We start from the raw sequence: 15,948 nt of genomic DNA, 5'->3' as shown, positions 1-15,948 counted from the left end.
AATACGAACGATTAATTTCTTTTTAATATTCTAATAATTCGATGACTGTATGATGAGTCATATTCAAACAAGAAAAACAGAGGAATTGTAGATAGTAGATGCAAAATATGTGTAATACGTGTGTATAGTTGCAAATTTGCATATAATGACCGGGATGATAAATTGAACGTCTTAAATGTATTATTAGATCTGTATTACGATTCTATAGAAATCTGAATTCCCGTAATTCGAAATAAGCGATAAGTTTGTCATCTATCTATATGGTAAGGTCAGCGTACATTCGCTCATACATTTAATGAGATTATTAGACGCACAATTGTTTATATTAACAGAACGATGATAGGGATGATAGAATGATACAAAAAGTGTTGACAGATGCGAAATTTGGCTACGTTTATGCGAACCAACGAAATACACTGCAGAAATTTGTTTCGCACTTCAGCTAGCCAAATTGTGATTCTTCTGAATAAATCAGAACCAGATGATATTGGCTTAGAGTTAGTTCTGATTCAAATTTATTTATATCCATCGCGTTTGATTTATATTAATTTTCTTACGTTTTGATTCGGTGCAAAAATAAAAAAGAAAGAACGGTATAAAACAACTTCGAATTTTATATCTTCAAGTATGAGGAATACATTGTAATCGAACATAGTAGACAGTAAAAGGAAATAACTAGTAGGTGTGTCCGTAAGATCACATTACTTAAACGACACTCCTCTCGCATGTTCTGCAATATGTTACGTTGCCAGAAAGCTGACACCTTTGAAGAAACAAGTCAGCCAAAATGTTTGTTAATTTTACGCTTAATTGGTGCCACAATCGATAGCATCAAGGTAGTAAGGGTGTAAATTATCGATTCCTTCGAACGTGTCAACCGCAAAATAAAACGGTCGAGACACTTCTCTGGCATTTGTCTTCCATCGTTTCCTTGAACATATTTTTGGAATCATATTTCGTCAGACGAAAAATCACACGTCATGATTCCATGTTCTCACCGTTGTAATAAACTGTCGTGTATCATCTTACCAACTACTTGGCGCCATTAATTACACGCCGCACAGAACCGAAAAGCAATGAACTTAAGATGTTTCTGACAGAGTGTAACAACAGGAAAACTCAGGATTTGTGTAAATTTTATATATATATTTTTATTATTTATATAATAACAGAATAAAAGCTTTCTATATAATCGATACATTTTGCTTTTATCGTAAAATAAAACGTAACGTGATCACTATTCTTAGTACAATTCTTGTTACTCGAAAATATATCGTAACTTTGATTAATGTGATAGAACAAAATAATTTTTATTTTAAGAGGAAATCTCAAAGCATGTATAATATAACTTAAAACCCATAATAAGTTCAATACTCGTACTACGAATATAAGGATGTATATTCCATATCCTTTTCAGGATGTATGCTTATCTGTCATATAGTAGTTGGAAAACTGCGTTTGGTCCTTATATCATTTGCAACTTATTAAAGTATATTATCGATTTAATATTTAATAAGGTGATAAGTAAACTTTCCTGTTTAAATAAAATGATTCGTACCTAACGTGTTATCGTAATTGATAATTGATATCGTGATTGTAACGTAACACTTAATTGCAGTGCGACAGAACAGAAAGATATAAAAGTTTAATAAAATATACTTTTTATCGAAGATATCGTTTCTGTTGCATATCTAAAATTCTGATTAGTGAAACAAAGTAAAGCTCATTAGAACTTTATTGATTTATAATAATCTACATTTGTTGCGTTGAATTACCATTCCATGTATTATTCTCATCATTATCATCCCCACCTGATTGTAGTCTATGTACATTTCCTTCAGTTTTGATGGTTGTACTTCCTTGATTACCCAAATATCTTCTAACCAAACTAAATGTCATAAATCGTTATCGCCTATGTCCGTATTTCACTTACATAAATATCCTCATAAACATGAAACCTACCCTGATGAACTGGCAACATTCTGAAGATTTTTAACTGTACCAGCTGCTTTGTCTTCTGAATCGTTATTTTCAGTAGAGTTATTTGGTTTTTTCGGTGTTTTATTGCGTGTACCTCCGGTAAAATATCCTATCACGTAATAGTACACAGCTGTGAAAATTGAAAAAGTGGACCAAACGAACCGTGGTAAAATACCAACATCTTGTGTAGATGTCACAGTTGTTGTAACGGTCGACTGAAATAATAAATCGACGATAATAAAGCATCTCGCGAATACGATGAAGAATGTGAATATTTTATCGAAGTATAAACTGAAATTACGTTTTTCAAAGGCAGGATTAGGATAACTGCTGTAGGAACCAGTTCCAATTCTAAAAGAGTTTTATCATCATCTTCATGCATTAATTCCCGTCTTGGAAAGGAGGTAGACATCGCAAATTGACGGAATGGTAAATTAATATTCTGAACAACGTAAGTACGCAAATCACGCAAAGTACTTGATGGTTCAAACTGCGCGATATAAGGATTGCCAGATGGCAATCGGAATTGTATTCTACTGACAGTTGCCGTAGATATCGATGGTTCAGATGGTTCTGAGTTATTACTTTGTTGTTGACTTTGTTGCTGTCCTTGTTGTTGTCCTTGTTGCTACATTTGACAAGGATACATTTTTTCTATATATAAAAAAATTAATTTTATGAGCTTTTTTCGAAAAAGAACATACAAACCTGCTGCATTGCTAATTCTTTTTGTTTTCTCTCTAATTTATCCTGAGCAATTTGTTGTAAAACTTTCTCCCGAGCTGCTGCATCAGCAGCTCTCTCTTTCATTCTCTCTTCGTAAGCTTGTTTCATTTCTAGATCCTGCTGTTTTTGCCGCATTTTTTGTATGTCACGACCGATTTTACGACGTTCTATTTCACTTTGTCTATTTTTCATTTCCTCCTCTTCGATACGCTGTTTTCTTTGTAATTCTATTAGCTGTTGTGCTTTTTTTAGTTTTTCCTAAAGATACACAATATTTTAATTTTTTTTTATCATAATGCTTTAAATAAAAAATTTTTATGTAACCATACTTCTGGTGTTAGTTCTTTAGTAGGTGTCTCCTTTGTTTCATTGACTGGTTCTGATGGTTCGCTAGTTTTTAAGCTTGTGGATGGTTCTTCCTTAATATCGTTCTTAATTACATTATTATCCTTATCCTCTGATGTAGCTTGAGTTAATGGTGCTTCTCTGCTTGATTTTGGTATGTTATCATTATTTTTATCTACGTCAATTTTCATATTAGCATCAGTAGCACAACTGGCCACAGTAGCTTTTTGTTCTGCATCTATCAGATTGACAGATGCATTTTTATTTTTTCCTACTTTTGTTAAAACTAAGTCAATTTTAGTAGCTAAATCAGCTGCTGTTGTGGTGCCAGCAATAATTTCCAAAGGTGCACCATTTTCACCAATGAAGAATAGGGATGGTACAGGTACCAGTTGATCTGTTGAAAAATACTTAGGAAAATACAGAATTTTGTTGAAATTTGAACTTGAGTTATTTTATCAAAGGATACAAATCTGAGCAAAGAATCTGTAGGTTTCAGATCCACTTTCCAATCGAATTGCTACAAAATCTTCCTGTTCCAAGCGGCAAGAAACTTCTGTAGCATTGATTGCTTCAGCGACTTGTGCAGATGTGTCATCTTTACCTGTAAATAGATGACAAGGCTATTTGTCATATAACATTCATGATACAAACAAAACATAATTATTATAATAGGATTTGAAAATAAAAGGTAATCTGTAAGTATGTTACTAATTAAATGAAATGAAAAACAATTTAGGCGAAAAACAAGTAATAACAGATTAAATAATGCCTTAACCTAACATTACAAATATATACCTTCAATGAAAACGACAAAAATTGCTTTCCTTGATTTTGATGTTGCCACTGCTTCATTGATGCTACCTTTAAACCACTTCATGTTTTCTGCTTAAGTTCAGGATATTCGTGTTCTATTGTGCTATCAGTTGATAATGACGTAATGAAAAAGTGAGTTCAATCACTAGAAATTTTCTGTAGAACTTGACGTTTCAAAATCTACGTAAGGTTTGGTTAGGTAACTATTGAATTGTATTAATGAATTGGTCCATTGTATTGAGCATAATCGTCCGTTTGTCTTTACATTAATTCAGTAAGGTATATATAAATAGCTGTAACCATAATATTGTGTGAATTTGCAAAAATAAGCCTTGTGAAATGCAAGTCAGTGTCACGTAACGCTATTGTAGACAAGTTATTCGCAAATTGAAGGTAAGCTTATTGTTAAATCGATGAAAATACTGTTGATTGTAACACAGCCTTTAAGTTTAGAGGTTAAACAAGAACCAGTGGACATGAACCATTGTAGTGTGACCAGTGTATAAATAAGGATGCGAGTTAATGAGTGAAAAAGATATAAAATTTATGTATGAACCATTTTGTTGCCTTTGTCTCGAGAATAATACAATTAAGTAATGGCTCATTTCATGAAGAAAGGTAAGTATTGATGCCATTTTTTCCTTATTATGGTTAAGATGAATGTGGAAACTGGAAGCGGTACGGGTTATTTTGTTGGCCACACTGCTTGTATCGCCATGTTTCTTACTTTCCGTTTGTTTGCCAGAAGGAATAGTGGAATAAAATGTGGTAATGGCGAGTGCGTCTGTTCCGCATATTTGATGTTGTGATAAAGTTGGGCGTACGCGTCCGCCTTATCAGTCGTGACAATTTTTTTTCTTTCGAGTATGTCTACTTAATTTACGTGTATATACGTAGGTTTTAAAGAAATATAACCGGCAATAAAAAGAATAAAGTGTCCAGTGTGTGATGTCGGTGATTCATTATCGGAATATGGAAGTACACGACAGATAATAGAAGATAATCATATTATACGAAATAAAGTTTATAATTTTATATATTTTACAACACGTGCACTTCATCCATCATATTCGACTTCCAAACCCTCAAAGAGAATTTTAAGTACACTATTGTATTAGAAATAATCAATACGTGCCCGTAAACGTATAACAAGATAATATGAAATCGGAACGAGCATGAAGGTAACTGTGTGTTTCGACAACGTTAGAGTGGTGGTTCCTTGTGGAGATGGAACCCTACTGGTTAAAGATTTAATGCATGAGGCTACTTTAAGATATAAAAAGGCAACTGGAAAAAATGATAGTGCATTAACTATAAATAGTTTGTCCTCCTTAACTGGAGGTGGTCTCCTGGATCCAGATGATAGGTTATGTGATGTAGCTGATGACAGAGAACAGATTGTTGCTCATTTTGTTAATCCTGATGTTACACATGCTGGTGGTGATGGGGCAAGTTCAGTTGGCACGAATAGCCCAGACTTTTTTCATCCAGATAGTAAAGAACCACCTTATACAATTGATGCACATTCCTCCATTTCTGTAAGCGGTATTAAAAGGGAAAGCACCAAAAGATTGTCAATGCATGCATTGTCAACCAGAGAACCTTGTTTAACCACATATTCTGCTCAGTCCCTTCCCAGAGAATCTCGGCGTAGAGAACCACTGGGACAAGATGCCAAAGTGTCATTTAAGTATGCAAATGCTAATATAGAACCAGGAGATCAAGGAGAAATTAGAGAAATTGTGATAAAGAATGAAGCAGGACCACTGGGGCTTCATGTGGTGCCATGTTATGATTTATTGGGTAATGATCAAGGACTTAGAGTCGAAGGTATTGAGCCTAATGGCAGAATTGCTAGAGATGGGCAAATTGACCTGCATGATAAGATCATTAAAATAAATGGACACAATCTATTGCATATACCATTTTTTAAAGTGCAAGAGATCTTTCGTACCTGTATGACAGAACCATGTTTGCAAATTTCCATAGTAAAACATAAGAAGCCGCAAGAAAAATCATTGCATAAAAATCATGGCAATACTAGTGGAGGGTCAGAAAAGGAAATTGATGATAATGTTAAAAGACTTCAATGCAGTAATTACAATTTGCTACAGACAGCTAACACCCGTAAGATTGGACGTATGATAGAGATAGAATTAACAAAAGGCAGCAATGGTCTTGGATTTAGTGTCACAACACGCGATAATCCTGCAGGAGGTCATTGTCCGATATATATTAAAAATATATTACCAAAAGGTGCTGCAGTTGAAGATGGCAGATTAAGATCTGGGGATAGGCTGTTGGAAGTAAATAATAAAGAAATGACTGGTAAAAGTCAAGCAGAAGTGGTTTCACTTCTCAGAAGTATTCTACCTGGTGGGAAGGTAAGGATGGTAGTATCGCGCCAGGAAGAAATCTCCTCTAGTATTCCAGACTCTCATTCTCATGGTACTTCCACGAGTCAAGCCTTAGAAGCTACAGATAATTCAAAATATTGGAATGCATTGAATACATCGCCGAAGAAAAAGAATACAGAAGTGCAAGATAAACTTAATACCCATAACTATGATAAGTGCACTTTTAAACCAGTGAAGTCTACAGAAGATATTGTTTTATCACCACGTAAAAATCGCATGATTTTAACTTTAGACATACCAGTACACGATTCAGAGAAAGCAGGATTAGGTGTTAGTGTTAAGGGAAAAACTACTAACACAGATGAAAACACTAACATGGATCTAGGAATTTTTATTAAAAGTGTCCTTCATGGGGGTGCAGCCTCAAGGGATGGGAGATTGAGGACCAATGATCAATTGCTCAATGTTAATGGGGTGTCATTACTAGGATTATCAAATTCAGATGCAATGGAGACATTGAGAAGAGCGATGCTCAATACAAACAGTTCTGTAACTGGGGTGATCACTCTTACAATAGCCAGGAGGATATCTTCGTACGATGGAAATGATAAAAATTTATCAGAGAATTTGTCTTCTCATTGTAAACTGGAATCAGCTAATAGTATATATATTTCTGATTCTACGAAAGGCAATGAAGGCAGAGTAAAAGAAAAAAATAATTTGAATTCCCAGTCAGACATCTTGGACAACGGCGGATTATTGTCTTGTGTGACCGCCTCTCCATGGAATCCAGTTATCGATAGATTAACAGAACAATATAATAAGAATAGTTTAAGGAACGAAAGTTACTGCATCGCTACCAATAAAACGTGGATAGAATCTGCTAGTAACGTGAAGAAGATTACGATAGGACAGCGCGACGATCGCGCGGAACCAGTATTGCTAGAAGACTCCAATGATCCACAGTGCAATGAAGCTAAACGAAACACAGATGATAAAGATAGTCAGTATTCCGGAGACCCAACTTACGATAGTCAATTATCCTTGGAAGAATTTAATTCCTCTTCCAATAAGTTTTCGCGCGACGCTTTAGGTAGACAGAGTATGTCGGAGAAGCGACACGCCGCCTTAGATGCCAAGAACACAGATACTTATAAGAGAAATAAAAAATTACGGGAAGGACGCGAAAATAAGAATCAGGAACAGACCAATCAGAAACATTCGAATCAATCGGTTGAGTCAGAGGATCCAACTAAACGAGGGTGTAAATCGGACATTTACGATAAGAATAAAAATAAAGGCACTACTGACGGTAGAACGGCCAGTGAGAGTAGTATGAAACGATACGAAAAGTCCGTAGATCCTGCTCAGTCAGAATACGTATATACTATACCTGGATGTAATAATAAATATACATCACCGAGGAAACATTGGCTTGTTGACGATGTACATGGCGAGATAAGGAGTAGCAATAATTTTAAAGACGATCGCAAGGGTTTTCCAAATAGTCGGGGGGATGTGAAACAAGCATCTCTCAATTCAGCTTTAGATGATCGATATAAGCGTTTGCGAAAGAAAGGTGGCATACGTTCGATGCTTCGATTAGGGAAGAATAGGAAATCGCTCAATTTCGGTGATAGTATAGAAGCTCGTCACGAATCCAGTAATTATTGCAGTGGAACGATTAATTATATCGCATAATATACAAAAGGGAATTTATAACGTAGATACGGAATTCAAGATATACATAAACATACTTGTGCATAACACCTAGAAAACACATATTATACACGAAATATACACATCTTAACACTCTCATTGCACGTGCGCTCGTACATGTACTTACACACATATATATTATGTACTTAAATATGTATGATTTGTTCCAAAGTGCCTTATATCATTGCAAAACAAAAAAATTTATTCTGTATATATACTTATATAATTTTTGTATTTGTCTTTAATTCGTACCGATCATGTATCTATTTTTAAAATAAAACTATGCACGTAATATAAGCAATGTGTAAGTTGAATAACCGATAATTTAACGAAACGGGAACTATTATTGATATTCATTAGACTCTTAAAATGTATTTGATTATAAATTTTATAACGCTAAAATTTTCTTGCAAATTTTAATTTATATCCAAGAGAAGCAATGTTCGATACAAACAGCATGTTGCCAAACCTGGGTGAGTTACGGTATGGTACATTAATTAAATAGATGGCAAAGAAATTTATCTTCATTACAAGTACAATATATGTTTCTTCTGTTCTAGCACTTCAGTTAACTCCGAATCAATTACTGTACCAGCAGAAGCGTTACAGGGGAAAGATAAACATTAAAAAGCCGAAAATATATTTTAAGAAAAGAGTATTGAACGATCTTTTAACGCCGTTCTTTGTCAATCCCAACAAAGGTAAAACTCTGGAACAATTTTGTATAGAGTCACAAGAGGTACAAGCCGAGAAACAGTTGGGCCCTTACGATCAAATAATAGCGAGGGAAGTTCGTAATTGGTTTGACAATTCTAAAATGATTGGTTGCTTGCACGTAAACAGTATGAAGCAGCTGGATGTATTCGACGTTCAAGTTGCACTTTTCAGGGAAAATATGCACTACAAGTATTATGGGCCTCATATTATAAACCATGTCATTAAGAATTCACATTACAATGCTCTTGCCCCGTTAGTTAGCAAGTATACTTCTTTTGTGTTCAGTCCTGAAATAAACACGATTACTTTACAAAAGATTATCAAGAAAAGCAAGAAAATGTTTATAATGGGTACGTAATATGGAAATATGATTGCAGAGTGATTTTATTAGTCAGTTGATATTTTTGCAGGGGGAGTATTGGAAGGACAAATCTTGAACTATGATGATTTTCTGAAATATGGAGAAATGGATATTATAACGGCGCAGCTGGGTTTGGTTCAAACATTACAGAATGCAGGAGGCCTTAACCTGAATCGACAACTCACACATCATCAGACGACGCTTGTAACACGATTGGAACAGATCGGTACAAATGAGACAACCTCCAACGATAAGAAATGAACAATCGGTGCCTGTATAATTGCAAAGCTACCTGTATCTATAATTTATTATATGTTTATGATGCACACGAAGCATTAAGTAAAGTACAAGTTATTCTCCCGTGCCCTTTATCACTACAAAAAATAAGAAAGATTGTTGGAAACTGAGGTGTCTACCTCTTTATTACTTCTTATTACTTCCAGTTCCATGAAGGACGGTTCCGCGATAAGGTTAATCGTTGAGCAAGCAGCGTGTGTGTGACATATACGCATGTAACTTATCAGTACCAGATTTATCGGTTATCAAACTCGTTATTAAATACATATCAACCCATTTGACTAGTGGTTTGCTCCGATACAATAACTTCGACAATAGTATAAAAATATTTTGGTTAATGGTGCACTGCAGTCCCTTTGTTTCATTATATGCACCGTTCTTTGTACGTCGTTGCGGTAATTGTATCTTCTGATGGTTCTCAGTGACAGTAATTGCAACGAGGATGACACTTGACTCCATTTTCTCCGCATCTACAGCCTCCGGACGTGTCTCCCTTTCCCTGCGAATCGCCCAAAATACGATCAATATTTAAACAAAACAATCGAGTCGCAACTGCATATATTAATATTTCAATATCGAATGATGATATTGTCACGTATCGACTACTCACTCCTGGACCCCAACGCGGGCCTCTTGTTACCCAGCATATCTCGGTCTTGCACATTGAGCAGCGTAACCAATCGCAACCCCATTTCTTCATCAGAACAACCGCACACGTGGGACACGCGAGTGCTTCACCTCTGTCCACCATTTCCTCGAGCATCTCCGCAGTTCTTCGCGATTCTTGATCCGTTTCTTTTGATAATCTTAGTTCTTGCTGATACTGCTTGCAGTTTTTACCAGTATGAATGGCCTATGGAGAAAAGATTTCTTTCTAATTTGTTTTAATGCAATATAGTATTTGAATTCCACTTTTCATGAACGAAGTATAATTATTAAGTTTTATTTTCCGACCTGACATGTGAGACAATTGTTTGCGCCGCATACAGGGCACAGGAAGTTGTTCACATCGTCGTCGTAGATGCACCAACCAGGACAGTCAGGAGTTTTACAGTGGAACGCGTTGTTTCCAGCATTATTCTCCGCTTGAGCGATTGATTTGGCTAAATGTTGCTGATAGATTTCTGGTTCAACGAGCTAAATAATCGTATCGTATTAAATTTTTTCTAAGCACTTATTTTTACCAAAATTTGAATGGTTAACTTACTGCTTTAATTTCACGTTCTTGGAGAGTAGACTCACAGGTGTATTGTGAGTCTCTGTAAGGACATTTCACTTCGGCTTCTTCGCAGTATCGAATCGTATTAACAATACATGACCTAGGAAAAATTACTTGCCGATAATGTGTTATAACTTTATTTCAAATTTAGTCAGAAGTTAATAGTATACCTGCAGAACATATGTAAACAATCCCTCAAAATCACTCCTTCACGAGGACCGTATGTAACGAAGCATACGGGACATTCGATCGGTTCGGAGTTCGGTATGACGTCACAGTTTTCCAAGGAAATTAATTCCTCGTATCTATCCATCTTCACTTCCACTGGCGTATTCCTCTCCTCTGTCCCCTGCAATTTTTGTTATACTTTATAGAAAAGATTTCTATATAAAAAAGGTAAACAAATTTCTAGAAATTGTTTAGTACCTGAGGTTCTTTGACTTCTTCGGGATCTTCTTCCACAATTTGTAACACTTCCGCAGACGTACTTGTATCATCGTTTATCACATTTGATACTACTTCTGCAGCATTATCTTTCTCCACTCGTACCATATTTTCAGGTCTTAATTCTGCAACCAATTAATTATTAAATATTCCATTATACATTTATTGGTTTGCTTATTGTTATTACTATTTATTTTATTAGCTTACCTATTATTATTATCATTACCTGGAGCCACGAGGTACAAAAATACCGGAGAGCCATTTACTGCCTGTAATTCGTTTAGAGTCGCCTCATCGCGATCAGCTAAATTTTTACCAATGATCCATCGTTGCACGTTCGTCGGTATCTCGAATTCCGTGTGTATCTTTGCTTTCAACTCGGCCACCGTCATTCTGCTGGGCAGCTGTTATTATATTTGGGCTTAGTACAGCATTTAATATCGTTATATGGATTGGCAAACCTCGGCCATCTTGATTTGAGTAGGTAACGCTATTTACCTGAAGTGGTATCGGTCCCTGGTGAGCAAGCTTGTCCTCAATGTACATATTGACTTTAATCAACTGATCTTTGAGACGGGCTGATCGTTGCCGAATCACGGAACAATGGATCTTAAGCCGTGCTAGTTCCTTTGCTAAACCAGCTGCTTGTTGGTGATGACCAGATGCAATAGCTGCCTCTAGCTTTCTGAGTAATCGGTTTATGGCCAGCGTGTTCATATTCTTTTCCGCTGAATTGTCATCTGTCGCAAACAGAGAGAAAGCACAAGCGTTAAAATGGTAGCAGGGAAAAACGCGTGACATTAAGCAATAAATTTAGACAAATGATTCATTCAGAAAATCCCGCAACTATCTAGGACAATCAACTAAATCAAAGTTACCTTCTTCACTACCTTCGAATGTATCTTCCTTCGTAATGAATTTTCGTTCAATTACGGGCGGTGTTTTCGGCATTTCACTGGTATTATCAATTTTCGTAACGATATTTCGCTCGGAACCAGTATGTTTGGGCGAGGGAGTAACACGCGCATTCGCGTAGATCGATTGCTCGATCACATTAGCGTAAGTGTTTTCGTTGAACGCGGGTGTTCTCGTCGTTTTTGTTGCTTCGATTTCAGCAAAATCTCGTGGTCGTATGAGCTGGAACGTATTTTTCACCAATCCTGAACCACCTAAATTCTTCCCTGATGTTTTGTATAGGACGTTTTCTTGTTTCCAACCCGAGGTGGACGGTTGTTCCGCGGATGTAGAAGGCTGATTCAATCTTCGTATATTTCCACTAGTTTGTACGGAACACGATACCTTCTGTTTGTCGGGCTCGTAATCATTTTGCAGCGCTATATTCTCGACCTTCGTTACAGCGGAAACGAAATACGTAGTCTTGCTAGGGCCAGCCGCTACCTCTTTTTCCGGAGCCAGTTTCTCAGTCACGTCGGTGTTACGTGTCACAATCTTGCCCGGCTTCGAACGCTTTGGTAACGAGTGTTTCATTTCCTTCAACATCTCCTTTAAATCCGTTGTAATTGGATCCTCGATGGTGTTCAATAACGGTGACCTGGTCTTAGTCGATTTCGTTTTCGCGTTCGGTTCGGTCGGACGAAAGGTATCCTCGACGGCTATCGATTTTTCTGGCAGTATGCCGCTCTTTGTCTTGGCGTCTTTCTCCGCCTCGACTAGGATATCGAGCACTTTAGTTACCTTACTTGATATTCCGGCTTCTTCCTCGTGAACTTTACTTCTCTGATTAGTGGCTGTCGCGTTTGTGCGGGCCGCTCTACGATCAATAAGCTCCAACTCTTTCATACGCAATTGCTTGTCGATCTCGTCGAATATATCCGAGAATTCTTTTTGAACGCCATCGATACGTTGTCTGTCCAGCTTCTTTGGTTCCTCAAAGATGTTTAAAGTTGTGTGTTCCTTAGCTTCCACGGAGCTACGAGGAAACAAGGGTCTTCGTTGGTCCTCGTTACTCGCTTTTGTTTCCTTTTCCTTCTTTTCACTGGAGACTTCCTGTCTGGATCTAATTTTTTCCTCCATTACGGACATCGCGCTATCCTTCTGAGCGACCTGATCGTTCATTCTATTTGCAGCCAGTTGACTCTGCAAGAACGATATTCTGTTGGAAGTTTCACTGACCAGTCGATCTCTCTGCTCCTTGATCGAACTACCCTTTGCTCCCGAAACTTTCTCACCCATTTCCGTATTCTCTGACCGATTTCTAGATGTCTTTTGTTGTGGTGGAAAGTATCTAGATATATCTTTCTCGATGTGACTAGCCTGTCCGCTTGTAGACTGAACCGAAAATCTTGGATGATCCTTCCAATCATTAGCATGCTCGAAGGCCTTCGCATTTCTCACCACGTCTCGTTCAAACTTCGCCGGCTGCTGATCCCTGGCGTTCCTTGCGAAGAAATTGGCATTCACCGTGACCTTGGTTATGTTACTGATGGCGTTGAACTTGGAAATCAGAGCTCGCGTGCCACGTCTGGGCGACGAACTTTCCATTGCAGACGTGACGATGTCTTGAACGAGCTCCTCGTTCATATCGTTCCTTTTTTCGAAAGCATCTACGAATTTCGAAGATTTCAATAGCATCGAGGCTCTCGCTCGTGCTTGTTCTTCTTGTACGATCGCTGCGGCTTCTTTGTCAAGTTCGCTGATATTCGTTAAAATCGACAGGCCGGATTTTCGTTTTGCTTCCTTCTTCCTGTCCTCCGTTTGTCCGCCACGATGGAAGAAGCTCCGCCTAGACAAAGACGCGTCCACGGAGTAGCTCGTGGAAGAAGCCGTGTTCGTGGCAGCACATTCTTCTTTTATTTCGATCGTCGAGCTTGTTGGCCCCCGGAGGACATCGCCCCTCCTGGACGCTCCGGAATCCCGAGAATGTTCGAAGACGCTCCGTTTATACCAAGGTCGTGGCATGGCGGTGCTCAGAGTCCCAATACCGGGCGCCACAGTCTGGTTGTCTTGAAGAACAGCGATGTCCGACGAACTGGCACTCGTGTCCTTCGTGTTCTTCTCCTTCGTACTTCGTTTCAATTCCCTTTTCGGCATTAGAACGCCTCCTTGAAGGACTAGCGTGTCGTTGCTCAGAGTTTGCGCGTCTTCGGTGTCTGCTGGTTTTTCTACGTCCATTCCGCCATCGGTAATCTGATTCTCGCACTTTTTCTCAGGCGAATTACTATCGACGATCTTCTCCGGTGGTTTCGGCGCGCGTCGCTTTCGCCTGCTGCTGTTCCTCGATGTTTCGCGTGCATCTACCTCTGTTGCTTTGATCGAAGTCACTGGAGGATTCGGTGCGCGTCGTTTCCCCTTCACGTGTACTCTTCTACGGGTGGAGTTTACGCTATAATGATTTTTTCGATCGTCTAGCCTTCTCAACGATTCCAACAATCGTCGATCGGGAAGCGGTAAATTTCCGCAAGAATTGAAGGTAGTCGACGGCTGTAGCGAGTATCTCGCGGTTATGTCTCTTCTATGAGAATGAGCGTTCGTAGGTAGCGTGCAGGCAACATCCGCTAACTCGTTCTCTTTGTTGCCAACTGCAACCTTCGAAGCTCCAGCCGCGAAGGGGCCAACTTCGGCCGCTTGTTCTAATATGTCTAACGATAATCCATTATAACTGCTCAAGGTGCCAGTGTGAAAGGCGAAACTACGTACCGTGGTGGTACTATAAAACGTGTCTACGCTTTCCGCGCTCGACGATACGCTTCGTTGCCGGCCGTTTTCATTATCTCCGTATTTATCGATGGTTTTTCGCCTTTTGTCCACCGTTGATTCGCGATTACCGGACCGTTTGAACCACTTGAACAGGGAGAATCTCGCGTTGCCACGTCCTGCCTCGTGAACGTTACGCGACTCGTGGTCTACGGACGCTTCCGTCGCGACGACGTCCGACGTTCTTCCTTCCCGGTCGCTGATCCGTACGCCATTGGAGAATGTGTTCGTCTCGATGCTGCATGCGGCTCGCTGTACCATTCTTACTCACCGCATATTCCCTCTCGCAGCCAGCTCCGCCCCACTGCTCATCCACTGCTCCGCATAGTTCTTTATTTAGAATCACTCGAATGTGGTTTTAACTTCCTTCCAGTTCGTCTCTATAGGTAAAGCCAAACTCGTGGAACCTTCGAAGAATCTTCCGTTCTCATCCGACACAGCACACCTCTCGATTTCGCGTTACAACCAGTACGTTCTCTTTTGGTTTTAATTCAACCTATCCTCTGACTCTCTGTATATCCGATTTTCTGGTCTCTCGATGTTTTTTCGCCTATCCTCCAACGCCAAGCAAAAGGGAAATTCAACAGACAACGACGGCTGCCGGGTACGGACGCAAACTTGCGCGGAACATCGTGTTCCGATCGAGTTACGCGTTTCCCCGGCGTGTACGTGCGAGGAATGTATCGCGGAACGGTAAATCGACTGACGAATTTCGCTGCGAAACCGTCGGGGACGCTGCCGAACACGCACGACAAAGATACTCTCACTCTTCACTATTAATAGACGGGCCTTCTCCTGCCGTGGGTTATTTTCAAGTCCACTCTTGCTGTCTGCGCGCTCGCTGTCCGAAATCAAAACAGAGAAATACGGCCGTACGCGCGCGCTTTTTAACCACGAGCACCAACCTTTCGTTCATGAGTATTCTTACGATTCGTAGAAACGATTCTTTTTTACGGTATTTCAATTGACAATCTTACTTTAGATTTCAGGAGAATAGAATGTGAAACAGGTGTATCTATGACATATCCAAGTATTATATTATCTTTTGAGAAGTGGATTGAACGAACGTAGTTTTACGATTGGATGTAGATTTTTGTCATATGTCTGTTCTCTGACATAAAGACGACATATCCTAAAATAGGAGTATAATATATATGACGAACGAAGCAGGTACTTAATAGGCCATGCGCCGGATTTATATACAAACAGCTTAAACCATCCGATGTACACCGTCGCGGAGATTTGTATCACGG

The 15,948-nt window shown here is 38.8% G+C and overlaps 4 protein-coding genes across 7 annotated transcripts; 2 read left to right on the top strand and 2 right to left on the bottom strand.

Moving 5' to 3' along the window:
• Nucleotides 1-1,213: 1,213 nt before the first annotated feature.
• On the bottom strand, nucleotides 1,214-4,257 carry LOC100744561 (UBX domain-containing protein 4). 3 transcript variants are annotated; one of them, XM_003486718.4, is made up of 7 exons: nucleotides 3,850-4,257; nucleotides 3,521-3,655; nucleotides 3,036-3,448; nucleotides 2,689-2,964; nucleotides 2,282-2,608; nucleotides 1,963-2,195; nucleotides 1,214-1,888 (listed from the first exon to the last, which is right to left on the bottom strand). In XM_003486718.4, the coding sequence occupies exons 1-7, from the start codon at nucleotides 3,929-3,931 to the stop codon at nucleotides 1,753-1,755; spliced, it is 1,602 nt and encodes a 533-aa protein (XP_003486766.1). In that variant the 5' UTR covers nucleotides 3,932-4,257; the 3' UTR covers nucleotides 1,214-1,752. The 3 variants fall into 3 exon arrangements, with proteins under 3 accessions (XP_003486766.1, XP_012236782.1, XP_012236783.1); XM_012381359.3 differs by having other exon boundaries at nucleotides 1,214-1,879; XM_012381360.3 differs by having other exon boundaries at nucleotides 1,214-1,876.
• A 242-nt stretch (nucleotides 4,258-4,499) lies between these two features.
• LOC105680287 (partitioning defective 3 homolog) lies at nucleotides 4,500-8,750 on the top strand. The gene is made up of 2 exons (XM_012381358.3): nucleotides 4,500-8,416; nucleotides 8,504-8,750. The coding sequence occupies exon 1, from the start codon at nucleotides 5,043-5,045 to the stop codon at nucleotides 7,923-7,925; it is 2,883 nt and encodes a 960-aa protein (XP_012236781.1). The 5' UTR covers nucleotides 4,500-5,042; the 3' UTR covers nucleotides 7,926-8,416; nucleotides 8,504-8,750.
• On the top strand, nucleotides 8,401-9,282 carry LOC100744440 (39S ribosomal protein L10, mitochondrial). The gene is made up of 3 exons (XM_012381352.1): nucleotides 8,401-8,416; nucleotides 8,504-9,010; nucleotides 9,071-9,282. The coding sequence occupies exons 1-3, from the start codon at nucleotides 8,401-8,403 to the stop codon at nucleotides 9,280-9,282; spliced, it is 735 nt and encodes a 244-aa protein (XP_012236775.1).
• Nucleotides 9,283-9,298: 16 nt separating this feature from the next.
• Nucleotides 9,299-15,696, bottom strand: LOC100744318. Of its 2 annotated transcripts, none has more exons than XM_033318943.1 (9): nucleotides 11,872-15,696; nucleotides 11,480-11,721; nucleotides 11,208-11,385; nucleotides 10,964-11,106; nucleotides 10,708-10,886; nucleotides 10,526-10,637; nucleotides 10,273-10,455; nucleotides 9,929-10,171; nucleotides 9,299-9,817 (listed from the first exon to the last, which is right to left on the bottom strand). In XM_033318943.1, exons 1-9 carry the CDS (start codon nucleotides 14,954-14,956, stop codon nucleotides 9,737-9,739), a joined length of 4,446 nt encoding a protein of 1,481 aa, XP_033174834.1. In that variant the 5' UTR covers nucleotides 14,957-15,696; the 3' UTR covers nucleotides 9,299-9,736. The 2 variants fall into 2 exon arrangements, with proteins under 2 accessions (XP_033174834.1, XP_003486765.1); XM_003486717.4 differs by having other exon boundaries at nucleotides 11,860-15,685.
• Between the last annotated feature and the right edge of the window lie 252 nt (nucleotides 15,697-15,948).

The sequence above is a fragment of the Bombus impatiens genome, unplaced genomic scaffold (genome assembly GCF_000188095.3).
Source record: "Bombus impatiens unplaced genomic scaffold, BIMP_2.2 scf_0131, whole genome shotgun sequence".
Lineage (NCBI taxonomy): Eukaryota > Metazoa > Arthropoda > Insecta > Hymenoptera > Apidae > Bombus > Bombus impatiens.
This window is presented reverse-complemented; position numbering and strand designations above follow the sequence as displayed.

Bases quoted from the DNA above. Each gene is read 5' to 3' on its own strand.
- LOC105680287 (XM_012381358.3), top strand. From the start codon at position 5,043: ATGAAGGTAACTGTGTGTTTCGACAACGTTAGAGTGGTGGTTCCTTGT.
- LOC100744561 (XM_003486718.4), bottom strand. From the start codon at position 3,931: ATGAAGTGGTTTAAAGGTAGCATCAATGAAGCAGTGGCAACATCAAAA. The intron at 3,656-3,849 runs GTATATATTTGT...ATCTATTTACAG, and splicing joins TTTTGTCGTTTTCATTGAAG to GTAAAGATGACACATCTGCA. The intron at 2,965-3,035 runs GTATGGTTACAT...GTGTATCTTTAG, and splicing joins CTAAAGAACTAACACCAGAA to GAAAAACTAAAAAAAGCACA.
- LOC100744440 (XM_012381352.1), top strand. The intron at 9,011-9,070 runs GTACGTAATATG...ATATTTTTGCAG, and splicing joins CAAGAAAATGTTTATAATGG to GGGGAGTATTGGAAGGACAA.
- LOC100744318 (XM_003486717.4), bottom strand. From the start codon at position 14,956: ATGGTACAGCGAGCCGCATGCAGCATCGAGACGAACACATTCTCCAAT. The intron at 10,638-10,707 runs GTATACTATTAA...AATTTTTCCTAG, and splicing joins TGTTTACATATGTTCTGCAG to GTCATGTATTGTTAATACGA. The intron at 10,456-10,525 runs GTAAGTTAACCA...ACGATTATTTAG, and splicing joins AAGAACGTGAAATTAAAGCA to CTCGTTGAACCAGAAATCTA.